Raw genomic sequence first — 19,235 nt, 5'->3', positions numbered from 1 at the left:
CCCACACATATAAGCTCAATTAATTTTCAAAGGTGTAAAGGTGATTCACTGGGGGAAACAATCATCTTTTCAACAAATGGTGCTGGAGCAAATAATTGGACAGTGCAAACACACACACACACACACACACACACACACACACACACACACAGCGAGAGAAAAAATAACCTAGATCTGTATCTCACACATACACAAAAATTTACTAAAAACAGATCATAGACTTAAATGTAATTCCTACAACTATGAAGACTGTATAAGAAAACAGGAAAAAAATCTTTGTGGACTTGAGTTAGACAAATATTTCAAGAGTATGACACCAAAAACACAATCCCCAAAAGAAAAAACTGACACATTGGACCACATCAAATTAAAAGCTTTTGCTCTTCAAAACACACCAAGAGGAAAATGAAAATACAAGTCACAGACTGGGAGATATCTCTTGAAAATGATACACCTGATAAAGGACTTGTCTCCAGAATATTCAAAGGATGTTTTTACAACTCAATAATAAGACAAACAACTCAATTTTAAAATGGGCAAACAATTTAAATAGATACTTCATCAAAGTAGGTATATTAATGGCAGTAAAGCACATGATAAGATGCTTAACATAAGACATGAAGAAGTAACTAAGATGGCGGCGTAGGTAAACGCTTGTATTCACCACCTCCCACAACTACATTTAATTACAAGTAAAATATAGAACAACCATCATCCAGAACTGACTGAATGCTGGCTGAATGGAAGTCCTACAACTACAGAAGTAAAGAGAAAAGCACATTGAAACTGGTAGGAGGGGAAGAGGCAGGGACCAGGCTGGACCAGCACCCACGTATGCCATTTTTAATTGGGAGGGAGATTATCTCTGCGGAGGCCCCCCATTGGAAGCAAGGGGTCGCAGCCCCACAGCAGACCCCCAGCCCCGGCTCCCAGAACTGGTAATCAAAGTCCCTGTAATTACTGGCTGTAAAAACCAGCAGGAATTGGGGCTCAGTGACACGGAGGCTCTTGGAGACCTAGCTATTCTTCTTAAAGGGCTGGCACAAGAACTGAACTTACAAGGTCCCATTTCCTCTGAGCTCCAGTGCTGGGCGAGGTTCTGAGGGGTCCAGACACATATGAGGAGGAATAGAATTGTTTGGCATCAAGCCAGGATCTCGGGAGCGGTTTTCTCCCAGACAGAATTGCTTGCAGGGGTTATTGTTCCTGTGCTGGGACTGCCCCAATGGCAGGGCTGATTGGCAGCCATTTTTGTTTGCCCTACCCTGGTGATTCCCTGAGCCTGTGTCCCATCCAATTTGCAGCCCCACCCAAACTGTGTGCAGCGGATTTTGCATCTGAATGGCCTGCCCTTGCTCAGGCTTCAGACTTTGCTAAAATCTCTCAAACAAACTACAGCTGGGTCATGGAGCCCCAAAAGTATCAATAAAAGGCCCAAGACCCGGCACGAGCACCATTCTGCCTTGCTTCACAACTGGGCCTTGCCTGGGCACTTCCAAATCTAATAAAAATAGAAGAAATTTGCATATCTCTCTGTAACTCCTTCTGGGTGGCCCCAGGCAGTGGCGACTTTGCGACTCTCTGGAAACCAAAGAGCCAGTGCACCCAGTGGTCAGTGAAAGACCATACCAGATTACAACTCTTCACATCCATAAGTGACACATCAAGGGGAAGACTCAGTGAGCACCAAAGCCCCATTGAAGCAAGTCCTGCTCCATATGGGTGTCTCCTGCACAGCAGCTCTCCCACTGTAGTCACAACTGGTCCTCACAGCCAATTGGCCTGGAGGTCCATTTCTCCCAGTGACACCAACAGCAATCAAGGCACAGCGACAACAAGACTGTGCACACAGCACACAAAGGAGTGTACTTAGAGTGCCCAGCTCAAGTGACGGGGGAGGCTAAGCAACTGGGCCATATAGGACACCTACTACACAAGGCCACTCCACCAACTCATGGAGACATAGCAGCTCTACCCAATACATAGAAACAAACACAGAGAAGCAGCCAAAATGCTTAGACAAAGAAAGGTGTCACAAATGAAAGAAATGGAAGAAAGCAAACTACTGGATATAGAGTTCAAAACCATGGTTATAAGGTTACTCAAGAATCCTCTTGAGACATCCAAGGGACTAAGTGAGACTTTCAAGGATCTTAGTGAGAATGCCAAACACATGAAAAAGGACCAGTCAGAAATTAAGCACACACTAACTGAAATAAAGAATAATTTACAGGGATTCAACAGTAGAGAATTCTGAGAATCAAATCACAGATTTGAAATATGAGAAAGGATAAAACACCCAATCAGCAGAGCAAGAATCCAAAAATATGAAGACAGTGTAAGGAGCCTCTGGGACAACTTCAAGGATACCAACATTTGCATTATGGGGGTGCCAGAAGAAAAGCAAAAGCAAGATACTGAAAACCTATTTGAAGAAATTACGACAGAAAATTTATCCTACCTGGTGAAAGAAACAGACTAACAAGTACAGAAAACACAGAGAGTACCAAACAAGAGGAACGAACCCAAAGACACATCTTAATTAAAATGCCAAGGGCTATAAAGACAAGAGAATCTTAAAAGCGATAGAAGAAAAGCAGTTAGTTACCTACAAGGGAGCATCCATATGACCGTCAGCTGATTTCTCCTCAGAAACTTTGCACGCCAGAAAGGAGTAACAAAAAATATTCAAAGTGATGAATAGGAAGGACCTACAACCAAGATTACCCTACCGAGCAAAGCTATCATTCAGAATTGAAGGTCAGATAAAGAGCTTTGCAGATAAGAAAAATCTAAAGAAGTTCATCACCACCAAACTAGTATTGCATGAAATGTTGAAGAGTATTCTTTAAGAAGAGGAAGGAGAAGAGGAGGAGGAAAAGATAAAAATATGGACAATAGAAAGGGAATAAATACATTATCTATCAAGAATTGAATCTAATAATCAAAATAAATGAATAAGAAATCTTATGAAGAGATTAAACTGGTGAATAAAATAGAATCAGAGGCATGGAAATGGAACAGACTGACAATTCTCAGAGGGGAGAGGGGGGCGGAAAGAGATTAAACAAAGTTATTAAATGCCTATATGCACTACCTATGGACACAGACAATAGGCTGGCGAAGGCCTAGGGTGGGGCGGGAACTGGGCGGAGGGAGGAAACTGGGGGGTGAGGAGGAGAGAAAGAGGGACATCTGTAATATTCTCAACAATGATTTTTTAAAAAGAAAAAAACATGAAGAAAATGCAAATTAAAACCACAATTGGATACTGCTACACTTCTGCTAAAGTGGCTACGATAAAAAACACTAACAATATTCATGTTGTTGAGTATATAGAGGAATTAGAACCATCATACATCACTGGTTAGAATGTAAAATAGTACAACCCCTTTAGAAAAGTTTGTTACTTCAAAAGTGAAACATACATTTACCATACAACCCAGTAATTCTACTACTAGGTATCTACCAAACAGAAATAGAAACATACATCCACACAGAGACTTGTATATCAATGTGTATTGCCAAAAACTAGAAATAACTCAAATGTCCATCAACTAATGAATGGATAAACAAAACGTTATTCCTTACAGTATACTACTCAACAATTAAAAAAAAACAAGCTACTAACATATTCAACAATATGGATGACCCTAAAAAATTATGCTAAGTGAAAGAAGCTACTGACATAAATCAACATATGGATTATATTTATGTAACATTTTTAGAAAAGAAAAAACTATATAGACTGAAATAGACTGGGGACCAGTTACAACAACAGTGTGATTGCTTGGAGCCTGGGATGGAAGCAGGAATTGGGCATAAGACAACTTTTTTTCAAGTAATGAAAATGTTAGAATACTAGATGATGATGATGATGATGGTATCCTATCTAATAAAGAGGGAATATGCTAATTGACCCTCATGCCATCGCATAGATGGCGGTGCCAACAGCCAATAAGGAGGGGATATGCTAATTTACTGCCCCGCCCTCAAGGATGGAGGCACCCACAGCCAATAAGGAGGGAATATGCTAATTGCTGCCACTCCCTCAAAGAGGGCGGCACCCACAGCCACAAGATGGCGACGCCCAGTCCCCTCAGCACCGCAGGGGCAGCAGGTGGGCCCAGCCACTCTATGCAACTGCCTCCAGAGTCCCCCAGCCCCCTCTCCCCGCCAGCCACCCAGGGCCACCCAAGGCTCAGGTAACCAGGGCTGGCCAAGGCTTGCGCTGCCAGCAGTGGCGCAAGCAGAAGTATGATGGGGCGTCGCCTTCACCTGATCCCCAGGTCGCCTCCCGCCCCTGAGGGCTCCTGCACTGAGAGGGGGAAGGCTGGGCTGAGGGAGCCTCCCCTCCAGTGCATGAATTTTCATGCACCGGGCCTCTAGTCTATATATACACTGAGTGGCCAGATTATGATGGTCTCTGAACACATAATAATCTGGACATTCAGTGTATATCCTATATAATAAAAGGCTAATATGCAAATGTTCCCGTCGACCAGGAATTTGACCAGCAGGCAGGCCGGCCAACCGTCCATGTCCCCTCCCCCTGGCCAGGCTGGCTGGACCCCACCCATGCATGAATTCATGCACTGGGCCTCTAATATATAGGTACTAGAGGCCCAGTGCTCAAAATTTGTGCATGGGGGTGTCCCTCAGCCCAGCCTGCACCCTCTCCAAATTGGGACCCCTTGAGGGCAGTTGAACATCCTCAAAATCCAGGATTGCTGGCTCCCAACCACTCGCCTGCCTGCCTGCCCCTCAGCACTTCTGACTGCCAGCCTGATCACCACCTAACTACTCCCCTGCCAGTCTGATCGACGCCTAACTGCTCCCCTGATGGCCTAATTGCCCCTAACTGCCCTCCCCTGTCACCTGGCCACCCCTAACTGCCCTCCCCTGCCAGACTGGTCAACCCCAACTGCCCTCCCCTGCTGGCCCAGTCACCCCTAACTGCTCTCCCTTGCTGGCCTGGTCACCCTTAACTGCCCTCCCTTGCCGGCCTGGTCACCCATAACTGCCCTCCCTTGCTTGCCTGATCCTCCCCAACTGCCTTCCCCTGCAGACCTGGTCCCCCCAACTGCCCTCCCCTGCAGGCCTTGTCCCTCCCAACTGTCCTCCCCTGTTGGCCCGGTCACCCTAACTGCACTCCCTTGCCAGCCTGGTCGCTCCTAACTGCCCTCCCTTGCTAGTCTGGTCACCTCTAGCTGCCCTCCCTTGCCAGCCTGGTCATCCTAACTGTCCTCCCCTGCAGGCCTGGTCCCCCCAACTGTCCTCCCCTGCAGGCCTGGGTCCCCCCCCAACTGCCCTCCCCTGCCAGCCTAGTTGTCCCCAACTGCCCTCCCCTGCAGGCCTGGTTGCCCCCAATGGCCATCCCCTGCCAGCCTGGTCACCCCCAATGGTCCTCCTCTGCAGACCTTGTTGCCCCCAACTGCCCTCCCAGGCAGGCCAGTTTGCCCCCAACTGCCCTCCCCTGCTGGCCTGATCACCCCTAACTGCCTCTGCCTCAGCCCCCACAACCATGGCTTTGTCTGGAAGGAAGTCGAATGTCCTGAAGATGGCTTGTTGACCCAGTTTTATTAGCATATTACCCTTTTAATAGTATAGTTAGATTATATAGGATATGATTGTTTAATGTGGGGGAGCCTTTTTCAGCAGGAGGAGATACTCTTGGCAGACAAAAATATATAACCCCTATATCTGGACTAATAGCCAGCCATATGCACTATACTGCCAAACCAGTCATTAAAAAATTGAACCACTTTCTACACCTTACACCAAACAGTGTTGCCCTTAAAACCCCTCCTCAGCCCCCACCTTAGGTTCTGCCTTTGCAGTTCACCCAGATTAGGTTCTGATTTGTTGGTTTCTATGCCAATCAGTGTCAAAAGCTCCGCCTCCTAGGCAGCCATTTGCTCCTCACACTTCACCCATATTTGGTTCTGATTGGTCAGTTTCTATGCCAATCAGCATCAAAAGCTCCACCTCCTAGGCAGCCATTGGCTCCTCTGGGAAATCCAGAACGGCCCCGCCTTCATGTTGGTGCCAGCCCTTCAGTCATGACCCCAATCCGCTACCAGATGTATCTCTGGCCTCTCTGAGAAGCAGCACCTCAGGTCTGTGCTGGTCGCAATTTTGAATTCTCATCCCTGACCTAACCTTTTTTCAGTGCAAGCTCCGTGAAAGCAAGCATTTGTCTTGTTCATTCTTAGTTCACTCATATACTTAATCTGTGTCTATACATCTATGCTAGCACTGTATGGTGAACAGTTGGTCGTTTCAGTTGTCACAGTCACTGCCTTTTTATATGTATAGATGGGCCACTGGGGCTGCTTCCAAATTTTGGCTACTGTAAATAACACTGCAATGAACATAAGAGTGCATGTATTTTTCAGAATCAGTGTTTTGGGTTTCTTTGGATATATTCCCAGAAGTAGAATTGCTGAGGCATAAGGCAGTTCCATTTTTAATTTTTTGAGGTAACTCCATACTGTTTTCTATAGGCTGCAGTAATCTGCATTCCCAGCAATAGTGCATAAGGGTTCCGTTTTCTCTGCAACCTTGCCAGCACTTGTTGTTTGTTGATTTATTGATAGCCATTCTGCCAGGTGTTAGGTGATATTTCATTATGGTTTTCATTTGCATTTCTCTGATGATTAGTAATGTTGATCATCTTTCCATATGTCTGTTGGCCCTCTCTACATCCTCTTTGGAGAAATGTCTATTTAGGTCTTCCACCATTTTTTAATTGAAGCTGAGTTTTTTAAGTTCTTTGAAATTTTGGATATTATCTCCTTATCTGATGTGTCATTGGTAAATAATGTTCTCCCATTCAGAGGTGGTCTTTTGATTTTGTTAATGGTTTCCTTTGTTGTGTAAAAACTTTTTAATTTGATATAGTCATATTTGTTTATTTTTCCTTTTGCTTCCCTTGCCCGAGAAGATACATCAGAAAACATATTGCTCAGAGAAATGTCCTAGATTTTATTGCCTACATTTTCTTCTAGGATTTTTATGGTTTTGAGTCTAACATTAAGTCTTTATTTTTAGTTTAATCTTGTGTATGGTATAAGAAGGTGATCTAGTTTCATAATTTGCATGTATCTGTCTAATTTCCAAACACCATTTACTGAAGAGACTATCTTTTTTTCTTTAATCTTTATTGTTCCGATTATTACAGATGTTCCTCTTTTGTCCCCCTACAGCTCCCCTCCACCCGGTTCCCAACCCACTTCAGGCCTTCCCACACACACACTGACCTAGTGGATAGGTGTAAGTTCTTTGTCCAATCTCTTCCAGCAACCCCCACAACTCCTTCTCCCTGAGAATTGTCAGTCTGCTCCATTTCCATGCCACTAATTCTATTACATTCACCAGTCTGTTCTGTTCATCAGGTTTTTTATTCATTTGATTTTTAGGTTCACTTGTTGATAGATATGTATTTGTTGTCACTTTGTTGTTCATAACTTTTTATCTTTACCTTTTTCTTCTTCCTCCTCTTCTTAGAGTATACGCTTCAGCATTTCATATAATAGTGGTTTGGTGGTGATGAACTCCTTTAGCTTTTTCTTATCTGTGAAGCTCTTTATCTGACCTTCAATTTTAAATGATAGCTTTGCTGGGTAGAGTAATCTTGGTTGTAGGTCCTTGCTATTGATCACTTTGAATATTTCTTGCCACTCCCTTCTGGCCTGCATAGTATCTGTTGAGAAATCAGCTGACAGTTATATGGGTACTCCCTTGTAGGTAACCATCTGTTTTTTTCTTGCTGCTTTTAATATTCTTTGCCCTTGGCATTTTAATTATGATGTGTCTTGGTGTGGTCCTCTTTGGATTCCTCTTGTTTGCGGTTCTCTGTGCTTCCTGGACTTGTAAGTCTATTTCTTTCACCAGGTGGGGGAAGTTTTCTGTCATTATTTCTTCAAATAGGTTTTCAGTATCTTGCTCTCTCTCTTCTTCTGGGACCCCCATAATTTGGATGTTGGTACTCTTGAAGTTGTCCCAGAGGCTCCTTACACTATCGTCATATTTTCAGATTCTTTTTGCTTTTTGCTTTTCCCGTTGGGTGGTTTTTGCTTCTTTGTATTTCAAATCTTTGACTTGATTCTTGGGACCTTCTAGTCTGCTGTTGAATCTCTGTATATTATTCTTTATTTCAGCCATTGTATGCTTAATTTCTGATTGGTCCTTTTTCATATCCTTGAGGGTCTCACTAAATTTCTTAGAGGTTTCTAGAAAATTCTTGAAAAACCTTATAACTGTGGTTTTGAACTCTATATCCAGTATTTTGCTTTCATCCATTTCTTTCATTGTGACTTCTTTGTCTCTGCATTTTGGCTGCTCCCCTGTGTTTGTTTCTATGTACTGGGTAGCTGCTAAGTCTTTTTGAGTGGACAGAGTGGCCTTGTGTTATAGGTGTCCTATAGGGTCCAGTGGCTCAGCCTCTGCAGTCACCTGAGGTGGATGCTCTTGGTGCACCCCTTTGTGGGCTGAGTGGAAAGTCTTGTTGTAGTTGAGCCTTGATTCCTGTTGGTATCACTGGGAGGAATTGACCTCCAGGTCAATTGGCTGTGATGACCAGCTGTATCTACATTGGAAAATCTGTTGCGCAGGAGACACCCTTATGGGGCAGGACTTGCTTCAGTGGGGATTTGGTGCTCACTGAGTCTGCCCCTTGAGTGTGTCTCTTATAGATGTGAAGAGTTCTAATCTGCTATGGTCTCATTCTGACCACTGGGTACACTGTCTCTTGGATTCCCAAGGAGGTGAAAAGTCAGCCACTGTCTGGGGCCTCCCATCAAGGACATCTGCAGATTCCTCCTCTTTGTATGGGGTTTGGAAGTGCCCAGATGAGGCCCAGCTGTAAAGCAAGGCAGGCTGCTGCTGCTGTCAGGCTTTGGGCCTTCTTTTGGAAACTCTGGGGCTCTCTGACCCAGCTTCAGTTTGACAGGTTTTAGGAGGAGAAAGGACAGGCCATTCACATGCAAAAGCTAATGCTCACAGCTTGGGTGGGGTTGTAAATTGGGTGGGGCGGGGTCTCTGGGAATCACCAGGGCAGAGCAAACAGCAATGGCTGCCAGTCAGCCCTGCACCAGAGAGGTCCCTGGGTCTCAGTGTCCCGTGCCCCTGTGCAGGAACAATGATTGCTGCGAGCACCTCTGAGAAAAAGCCACCCTCACATTCCTGTCCTGATGCCAGACAGTCCAGTTTCTCCCCGTATGTGTCTGGGTCCCCAGAGTATCGCCCGGAACTGGAGTTCAGAGCAAGCAGGAGCTTGTATCTCCCTCCCGATTAAAAGAGCAGCACATCCAGGTGCCAGCACTTTCCGCGCCTCTGCACCCCTTACCGGTCTCAATGGGCTTTCTTCACCTCTCTAGTTGTGGAACTTCCACTCAGCCAGTTTTCCCGCAGTTCTGGGTGGTAGTTGTTCTGCCTTTTAGTTGTAATTTTGATGTGGTTGTGAGAGGCAGCAAGTACAGTTGTTTACCTATGCCGCCATCTTGGTTCTCTGTATAGAGTATCTTTACTCCATTGTATGCTCTTGCATCATTTGTCATAGGTTAATTGACCTATGGTGTGGGTTTATTTCTGGGCTGTCTATGCTGCTCCATTGGTTTTTACTAGTATGTCTGTTTTAATGCCAGTACCATGCTGTTTTGACTGAGGAGTCACATTTCTAACTAATGAGAATATTAGTCATTAAGACACAGATGTAGAACATCAAACTGGTAATAGTGGTTAGCTCTGTAGAGGAGAGGAAAATTAAAGTTGGTCAGGAGACTGATGACCAAAATTAAAGTTAGGAGTTTTATAAGGATTTAAGGACTTATTCACACATTACTTTTATAACTAAAATATGTACTTTTTAATAAAAGAATTCCATATTCCTAAGATTACTCTAGTATTATATATATAGATCACTGATTTTCTCAATGTCAACATTCTATTCTCTTGGGAGATATGTACTAGGTTTTACAAATTCAATTGTTTTCAGGGACTAAGTGGGTAATAACATGAGTAAAACTGAGTGTACATAAGACTTACAGACATTCAAATTCAAAATTATAAAATACTTTGTACAGATTAAACAAAACCCTTCTGAAAATTAAATATAATTGGCAGTCCTTTATTTTGCTACCTCTCCCAATTTCAGTGTTTCTCAACTTGTTGAAATTGCCTTCCTTTAAATAATAAAGATCCTAAATCTCCCTTAACCTTTTGCACTCGGATGTCGAGTGTGACTCGATATGGTTAGCATTAGAATAAAGGAATCGAGAAAAAAGCAAGCGAGTGCAAAGGGTTAATGTTATTTGAAATTTTGAGACTAAAACCAAATCACAGCAATTATATACTGAAAATGGTTTTCTAAACTCAATGATCCACCACGCTTCCAGAACCCACTTATAATTATTGCCCCGAGACCTTATCCTCGTCTGAAATTTCACCATCTCTGAAATTTAAAAATACAGATTGCCTCACTTCCTTAATTCTAACATTAACTCTTCAACTTCACTGACCCTACTCTCTTTTTACTTGTTTGTTAGTCTCCTTTTCTTCTGCAGGTCTTCTTAGCAATTCCTGAAAATGACTTCAGTTCGGACCTTTACTTTTCCTATAACTGTTTTCTCAAACTCTTCTGCAAATATATCAAACCATTTGCAGTTCTAATAAACTACAATCACAAACTGTACTTTCTGCATTAAATGCCTTTTACCTTTTAATTCTTATTCAGGCTTAAAACCTGCACTCAAGCCACAGCTCCTATACAAACTTTCAGAAATAGCCAGGCATTGTCCTTGCCACTCCAAATCAAGCCGGGCAGCGTTCTTTCCAGTCCCAACCCACCATCCAATCAGCTCCAACTACAAACATTTAACAAGCAAACTATTTGGAAAATATTTATAGCTAATATTAAGAAAGGATTTTAAAACTAGAAGATAATTTCTTCTTGTCATTTCAGATTAGTCATTTTAAAACTAAAAAGGTAAATAATATAGTCAGCTGTCAACCAGATCTTATCAAAGAGAAACATTGTAAAATAGATTTGAAAATAGAAAAAAATATTCCAGTTTGACCTCTGCACATACACATTAAATTGATTTCCAGGAGACTTTCCCAATTTATGGATTTGTGACTGTCAATGCACCAAAGATCTGTTCTTAAGATGAGAAAACAGAGAGAGTGGATATTTTACAGTTTTAAAGCTAATTTCATATACACTGTACAATAATCCTGAATTGAAAACAGCTTGTCAGTAGTCTGCCTGGGACTTCGAGACCACATATTTCATAGTAAATGTGTCTGTGCTTATACTGAAAATTAGACTCTCAAATCTGGCCCAGAACCATACACCTTATTCAATATGTGTGACATTCAACTTGTCCAGGATGGGGTACTTTCTTGTTTATTCATTCCTCAGTTGTTCTTTCTATTTTCAACTGGGGAGAATCAGAAGAGAAATAGACTTAAATATGTACTATATGAGAGGGGAAGTAAGAGGCATTACAGGTTAATATTTATTCAGATAGTAAATAATCCTAATATATAAAAGGCCAGGGGCCATCACAACTGATACAACCGGACGGACAACCGAACACAGGCTGCGTGGGGCGACAATGCTGGCAGGGGAGTTAGTGAGGGATGACCAAACAACTGAACAGCAGGCTAGTTAGGGCAACCAGGCTGGCAGGGGGGGCAGTTGGGGGCGACCAGGGCAGTGGGGGGGCAGTTAGGGGCAACCAGGCAGTGGGGGGGGGCAGTTGGAAATGTCCAGGCCGGTGGTGGGGGGCAGTTAGGGGCAATCAGGTCAGCAGGCAGAGGCGGTTAGGGATGGTCAGGCTGGCAGGGGGGGCAGTTAGGGGCAATCAGGCAGGCAGGCAGGCAGGTGAGCAGTTAGGAGCCAGCAGTCTCAGATTGTGAGAAGGATGTCTTACTGCCGGTTTAGGCCCAATCCTTTGGATTGGGCCTAAACCGGCAGTCGGACATCCCCTGAGGGGTTCCAGATTGGAGAGGGTGCAGGCTGGGCTGAGGGAACCACTAACCACCCCCATACGAATTTTGTGCACCAGGCCTCTAGTCCTATCTAATAATAGAGTAATATGCAAATTAGGCGTCACTCCGCAACAAAAATGGCGACCCCCCATACCCACAAGTTGGGGGCGCCCAGTCCCCTCAGCCCCACTGCTGGAGTGTCTGACCTGTCCCACCAGCAAACAGAGCACTGAGAGCAGGGCATGGTTGCTTCCTTAGTGCTGCGGCAGCGGGAAGTCGCCAGGCCCTGCACATACGGAACCGGCAGAGGAGCAGGGCCTGGCATCTTCCCGTTGGGTCGCCATGGCGATCGGGAAGCCGCCGGGCCCTGCGCACACGGAGCCGGTGGAGGAGCAGGGCATGGCGTCTTCCAGATGGTCGCCGAGGCGATCGGGAAGACTCCAGTGCCAGCAGAGCAGGGCATGGCGGCTTCCTGATCTCGGCAGCAGGGAAGCCGCCATGCCCTGAAAAGCCGGGCATGGCGGCTTCCTTAGTGGGGCAGTGGCAGGGAAGTCCCCAGACATGGCAGACAGAGCCCAGACAGCAGGACTTGGGGGCTTCCTTAGTGGGCAGTGGCAGTGGAAAAACCCTCAGGCCCCGCAGACAGAGCCTGGACAACAGGGCATGGGGGCTTCCTTAGTGTGTCCATGTCTGGGAAGCCCCCAGGCCCAGCAGATAGAGCACACTGCAGGGCATTGGGGCTTCCTTCACATGGCACATGGTGGTAGCAGGCAGAGAGCGACAGCAGGGCATGGGGGCTTCATCTCCATGGCTGCAGGGAAACCTCCAGGCCCTGCAGAGAGCAGAGAACCATGGGGAGTGGGCCTAAGCCATCAGTAGGATATCCTCTGAGAGCTCCTGGATTGTAGAGGGTGCAGGTTGGGCTGAGGGACCCCCGTGCACGAATTTCGTGCACCGGGCCTCTAGTTTTTCTTATAAAAGGATATCCTTATAATACTTGGAAATTCTCTTAGACCAATAAATTCTATTTCTAAAAAGCAAACAGTGCCCCCAGCCCCCATAGGCATGAGTATGAAATAAATCTTATTCATAATTTGAAGAAGTTTCCTAATTATTCATCATTTAGTAAACATTTCTAAAACATGCAGAACTTATTGTATTAAGCAAAGGAGCTAGAAGTTTGGCTTTTATAAGTCATCCCAGTACCATATTTCTTAAAAGCTACATAGAAAGAACAATAAAACATTTCATTGGCATGCATCCCACTGCATCACACATCTATTTGTCAAAAATCTTAATTTTCTAACCTGGAATGTCGGAGGCTGTCCTTTTTGTTTTTTGCAGAACACAATGTGCATTCACAGCCAACTGCATGGGGCTTAGGTAGAGACACATCCTGTTTTAACAGCATTGTAAGAATTTCATAGTTGTTACGATGAGCAGCTAAAATGACAGGTGCAATGTCCATAGTTGTTGAATACTCAGGATTCTGAATCTGCTCCATTAGTTTCTGAAAAATATTTATATAAATGTTCAAGAGTTACTAGTGACTTCATAAAAACAATTGTTTGAAGAATAAAATGAAAAAAAAATTGGAAAGCACAAAGAACGTAATTATTTTAATGAATAAGATAAACATTTTGCCAGGATGAAATTTTTTTGAAACTTTAAAACTTAATTTTAATTAATAAATGTAATATAATAATGACAAATAAAATCTTCAATAGAAAACATTCATATAAATAATGTTCTGCTTTCCTAACAAAAAAAGAGTATCTAGAGAATTACATTAGGAAAAAGTATTTAATTTTCAAAAGATTATGGAAACATGCATAAGGGTAAAGAACAGGAATTTTAGAAAAAAATAAAATGAAAAAAACAGAAATTTTAAAAATAAGCAGAGCATAAATGCTTAAGAAAAACTTTAAAAATTCCACCTCTGTGGCAAACTTTGTCACACTGATAGCAATGAAGCTACTTAAAAGAGATAAGTAAATAGGAAGCACTCTTTATTTTGTACTAGAGGCCCAATGCACAAAATTCGTGCAAGGGGCTCAGCCCTCCCAGCCTCACCTTCATCTGGAAGGTCATCTGGAAGGACAGCCCTTCGGAAGGTTGCTCGGCTGTCTGGTCTAATTAGCATATTATGCTTTTATTATTATAGATAATTATCTATATATTCTCAGTCATTACCTCTATTACTTCTGTTACAAATGCACAAAAACACTATCATAGCTAATATAGCCACTTTACACTTATCATTTCATTTAATTCCCACAGAACCCTGCAGCACTGAGCAGTGTTATCCCAAGAAGAAACTGAGACTCAAAGAAGTTAATGTGCCTGAGGTACACAATAGAATGGCAAACTGCAACGCAGAAACCAGATTTATATTACTCTGGAGCCTGAGCACCTTCACTACATGGGCTCATGGGGCTAATGATGGCATGACATGCAGCAAAAATCATTAGCAAAAAAAGAATCAGGGTTGCCCTAGCCAGTTTGGCTCAGTGGATACAGCAGCAGCCTGTGGACTGAAGGGTCCCAGGTTCTATTCTGGTCAGGGGCAAATGCCCAGGTTTGGAGCTGGATCCCCAGTAGGGAGTGTGCAGGAGGCAGCAGATCAATGATTCTCTCTCATCATTGATGTTTCTATCTCTCCCTCTCCCTTCCTCTCTAAAATCAATGAAAATACATTTAAAAAAAAAGAATCAGTGTTAAATAAAAAGGTTGACTGTTTCATGACTATTGCATATTCTTTCCACTACTCACTTATTCACAGAGGTTTCCCTGAGAGTTGTTAGCTGAGCAAGTTCATGGTTTGTTATATAATTTTTACTAACATTGTAAAAGTAGTGCACATACGTTATAAAATATTTGAGAAATATAGAAAAACAGAAACAATACAAATACCCATAATTCCTACTACCCAAAAACCATTTTATAGTATTCCTTTCTGGGCCTTTATCTTTGGCATAAATAATTTGGCACCAAATAATTAAAACAATGGTCCCTAATATTTTTAAGATCAAGGATACTTTTAATAATCGCATAAAGCTATAGCCCAGAATCTTCTGGAAAAAAATCATGTACAGAATCCTGCATGAAATGTAAGGAATTTCACAGATCATATTTTCAAGACATTTTATTATGCTAGTTTAAATAATATTATCACAAACATCTTTACGAATACAGCTTTTTTATTTTTTATTTATATATACATTTTTTTATTGATTTCAGAGAGGAAGGAAGAAGGGAAGAGAAATAGAAACATCAATGATGAGAGAGAATCATTGATCAGCTGCCTCCTGCACACCCCACACTGGGGGTCTAACGTGAAACCCGGGCTCTGACCCGGAATCAAACCGTGACCTCCTGGTTGACGTTCAACCACTGAGCCATGCCAGTTGGATGAATACAGTTTTTTAAAAAATATTTTTAGGATTATCTCATTAACATAGAACCCCCTAAAGTGGAATTATAGATCAAAAGGCCACAAACAGTTTCAAAGTTCTTGATAAATATTACTGAAGTCCTTTAATAGCTTATGTTACCAATAATGTAGGAATGTACCCATCTCACTCTTAAGGTTTACTTACCAGTATGATCACTCTCAGTTTATGAATAAAAAATACTATCATGAAATATTTACTTTCCTTTGATTACTGGTAAATTTTAATATTTTCTAACATACATATCCAATTTTGGCCCTCTTTTATGAATAGTTTGTTTATATACTTGTCATTTATTTAGTGGGGATTTCAAATTAATAAATTTATTTAAAATTCCAGAGAAATCTAAGAACGTATCCCTTTTCCCTCTTATTATTGGTTATAAAAAGTAGAAAATTAGCTTGGCCACTCTTCCTCTCTAAAAATCAATAAAAACATATTATTTTAAAAAGGTTATATTCAGTCCTTTAAGAGAAAAATGGTCCTCCTTTTCCCTATGAAACATTTAACTATATAAAAACTCAAAGACATAGCTAAAAGTTCTTAATTTCATTGTTGATAATATAATCTACATGCTAAAAAAAAACTCTGTATATGAAAGTCAAAATGTATTAACCCTTTGCACTCACTTGCTTTTTTCTCGATTTCTTTATTCTAATGCTAACCATGTCGAGTCACACTCGACATCCAAATGCAAAAGGTTAAAATACAATTTTGATAAGCCAATAATACAGAATGAATTCACTGAAATGGTTAAAAAATACCCTATCTAATAAAAGAGCAATATGCAAATTAACCATCACTCTGCTACACCCACAAGCCACGCCCACCAGCCACACCCACCAGCCAATCAAGAGTGATATGCAAATTAACCCAACCAAGATGGCGGTTAACTTGCATATCCAGGCGCAGAGCGAAGACTGAAGACAGTGGAGAAGGAAGCCAAGCACTGCAGAAGGAAGCAAAGCTGCAGAGAAGTAAGCAAGCGGGGCGGTGGAGAAAAGAGGGAAGCAGGTGGGGCCAGGGGAGAAGGGAGTGAGCGAGGCAGAGGAGACTGGTGGGAGCGAGGCAGCGGAGACGGGTGGGAGCGAGGCAGAGGAGACGGGTGGGAGCGAGGCAGCGGAGACGGGTGGGAGCGAGGCAGCGGAGATGGGAGGGAGCGAGGCAGAGGAGATGGGAGGGAGCGAGGCAGCGGAGACGGGTGGGAGCGAGGCAGCGGAGACGGGTGGGAGCGAGGCAGAGGAGACGGGAGGGAGCGAGGCAGAGGAGACGGGAGGGAGCGAGGCAGAGGAGACGGGTGGGAGCGAGGCAGCGGAGACGGGTGGGAGGGAGGCAGCGGAGACGGGTGGGAGCGAGGCAGCGGAGACGGGAGGGAGCGAGGCAGCGGAGACGGGTGGGAGCGAGGCAGCGGAGATGGGTGGGAGCGAGGCAGAGGAGACGGGAGGGAGCGAGGCAGAGGAGACGGGAGGGAGCGAGGCAGAGGAGACGGGAGGGAGCGAGGCAGCGGAGACGGGTGGGAGCGAGGCAGCGGAGACGGGTGGGAGCAGGCAGAGGAGATAGGAGGGAGCGAGGCAGCGGAGACGGGTGGGAGGGAGGCAGAGGAGACGGGAGGGAGCAAGGCAGCGGAGATGGGTGGGAGCTTCGCTCAGGCTGCAGGAAGCCCTATTCTTGCAGGAATATTCCTGCAATGGGCCGCTAGTATGTAAAATATTTGACATTGCCTGTCTAGAAGTAATAGGCTATTAAAATTTGATCTTGCTGTTGCTGGAAGAATTCAAACAAACGCTTGTTTGTTAGCAATAAAGTAGAAAGTGTTCTTTTACTGAGCAGGTGAAGACTACCACAGCCTTGCAACACAAGATTCAATTGGTAGTAGTAATGGTAATGAAATAATAGCAGTCATTTGCTCCAATAACACCCTTTCCCCGCCAAGAAAGTAAATGGGTTTAAATGCTAGAAAGTGGAACAGGTATACCAAAATATAAGAGTAACTGCAGGATAGGATGACAGAAAATTGAACAGGATTATAGATATTTCTGATCCTTGGACAAGGGCTATATTCTTAGCCCTTTTTTTTTCTCTATTCCTGTGGTTTCTTACCACCAGTTACACGAGTTTATACCATCCTCTGGAAAAAGTCACACACAAACTTTTTAATAGTCTAGATTTCAGTAGAATATTTCAGTTAATACATGATAAAGTATGCAATTTAGCAGTTTCTCATTGTTCTCAGATAATGCCAAATAATCTACAAGCAATTATAATTATTTCTTAAACAATACTTTTCTGAGTATAGCCAGTTTACACTCCAGCAGTCTGCTTGTTTCACTACATCCTCACCAATAATGAATAATATAATTTTAAAATTTTTGTATACAACCAATATCCCATTTTAAAGGCATAATTTATCTGACTGTTAATGAATATCTTCCTAATTACAAAAGCAATAAAGAAAAAGAAAAATAGTTCTAAAAAATCCTTAATTTGGCAATAAGATGGCTACCACTAGGTAATATTTTGCTACATCTCCATACAGTTCCTTTTCTATGCATATTTTTTAAATCTATTTTTATTGGTTTCAGAGAAGAAGGGAGAGGGAGAGAGAGATAGAAACATCAATGATGAGAGAGAATCATGGATTGGCTGCCTCCTGCATGCCCCACAATGGTCTATGTATATTTTTAACCTTGGATCACATTACATATACAGTTTACTATTCTCATTTTTGTCACTTCCTAGATTTTATTTTTCCATGTTCCTAAATATTCTTTTAAAAGTGCCATTTAAATATATAATAATTATTTATATTTCCAACTTTCTATTTTAAAATATTTAGGTTTTTTTCACTACTACAAGATTACAATTAACATTTTTATCCACATTTCATAGGCAAATTCCTAGAGGAGAAAGCACTAGGTAAAACAATATGAACATCTTCCCTTTTTCTGACACATCCTGCCAAAGTACTATTCAAAACACCCCCCTAAACAATGGTGTAGGAGACTAGACTACTCCCTTGCATCAGTGATTATTATTTTTTAAAATCTTGGCTAATTTGATAAGCAAATATTAGTATCTTGTATTTGATTATAAGTAAGGTTTAGAATTTTATATTTTCTTTTCTGAGGATTTTTTCTTGTCCATTCTGATTTTGGTGTTTTTCATCAATTTGTCTAATATTAAGATTATGAACTTGTGATATATGCTGCAAATATCTTTTGTCAGTTATCCTCCTGCTTTCTAAATTTTGCTTGATGACCGAATTCCAGAAATTTAACTTCTAAACAGCCATTGCTTTTATGCTTAGAATATCCTTCTACTCCCAGTCAGTAAACATTCACCTACATTTTCTTCCAGTTTTATGGTTTCACTGTTTACATTTAATTCTTAAAATCATGTGGAGACTAATTTGCATCTTCAACCTAATCTGCAGAATGTTCCAAACTAAAATACTGATCAATACTGACAAAATTATAGAAATATCATTAATTTTAAAAACGTTTCCTGAAAACAATATTAATTCTTGCAAGTGTCTACTTACTTTAAAGCAATATTTTACAGAGCAAAATAAATCTATTTCCCTAAGACAAATAAATTTAGGGGAAGAAAAATATGTCAATGGGGTAGGAGATTTATTTTGATTTAAAAATCCAAACTGATAAACATTTAAGAGTACTAACTACTATAGTTGGTCTTGATGATCGTTTTGGTCGATGATTAAGAAGTATATCAACAGCTCCCACTACTTCAGAGTCGATTGCCACCAAAAGTGCATCTGTGGACTTTAAA

General features: G+C 42.3%; 1 protein-coding gene across 3 annotated transcripts in view; it reads right to left on the bottom strand.

Annotated features, from left to right (window-relative positions):
• TRPC1 (transient receptor potential cation channel subfamily C member 1) overlaps positions 1–19,235 on the bottom strand; it is a 171,532-nt gene that overhangs the window by 138,735 nt on the left and 13,562 nt on the right. For 2 of the 3 annotated variants that reach the window (XM_054721624.1, XM_054721625.1), the window contains one exon: positions 13,302–13,504. In XM_054721624.1, the coding sequence (XP_054577599.1) occupies positions 13,302–13,504 (203 nt within the window). Of the gene's footprint in view, positions 1–13,301; positions 13,505–19,126; positions 19,229–19,235 lie in introns of all 3 variants that reach the window. The other variant, XM_054721623.1, reaches the window with a different exon arrangement.

This window comes from Eptesicus fuscus, chromosome 9 (genome assembly GCF_027574615.1).
Source record: "Eptesicus fuscus isolate TK198812 chromosome 9, DD_ASM_mEF_20220401, whole genome shotgun sequence".
NCBI classification, from domain to species: domain Eukaryota; kingdom Metazoa; phylum Chordata; class Mammalia; order Chiroptera; family Vespertilionidae; genus Eptesicus; species Eptesicus fuscus.
This window is presented reverse-complemented; position numbering and strand designations above follow the sequence as displayed.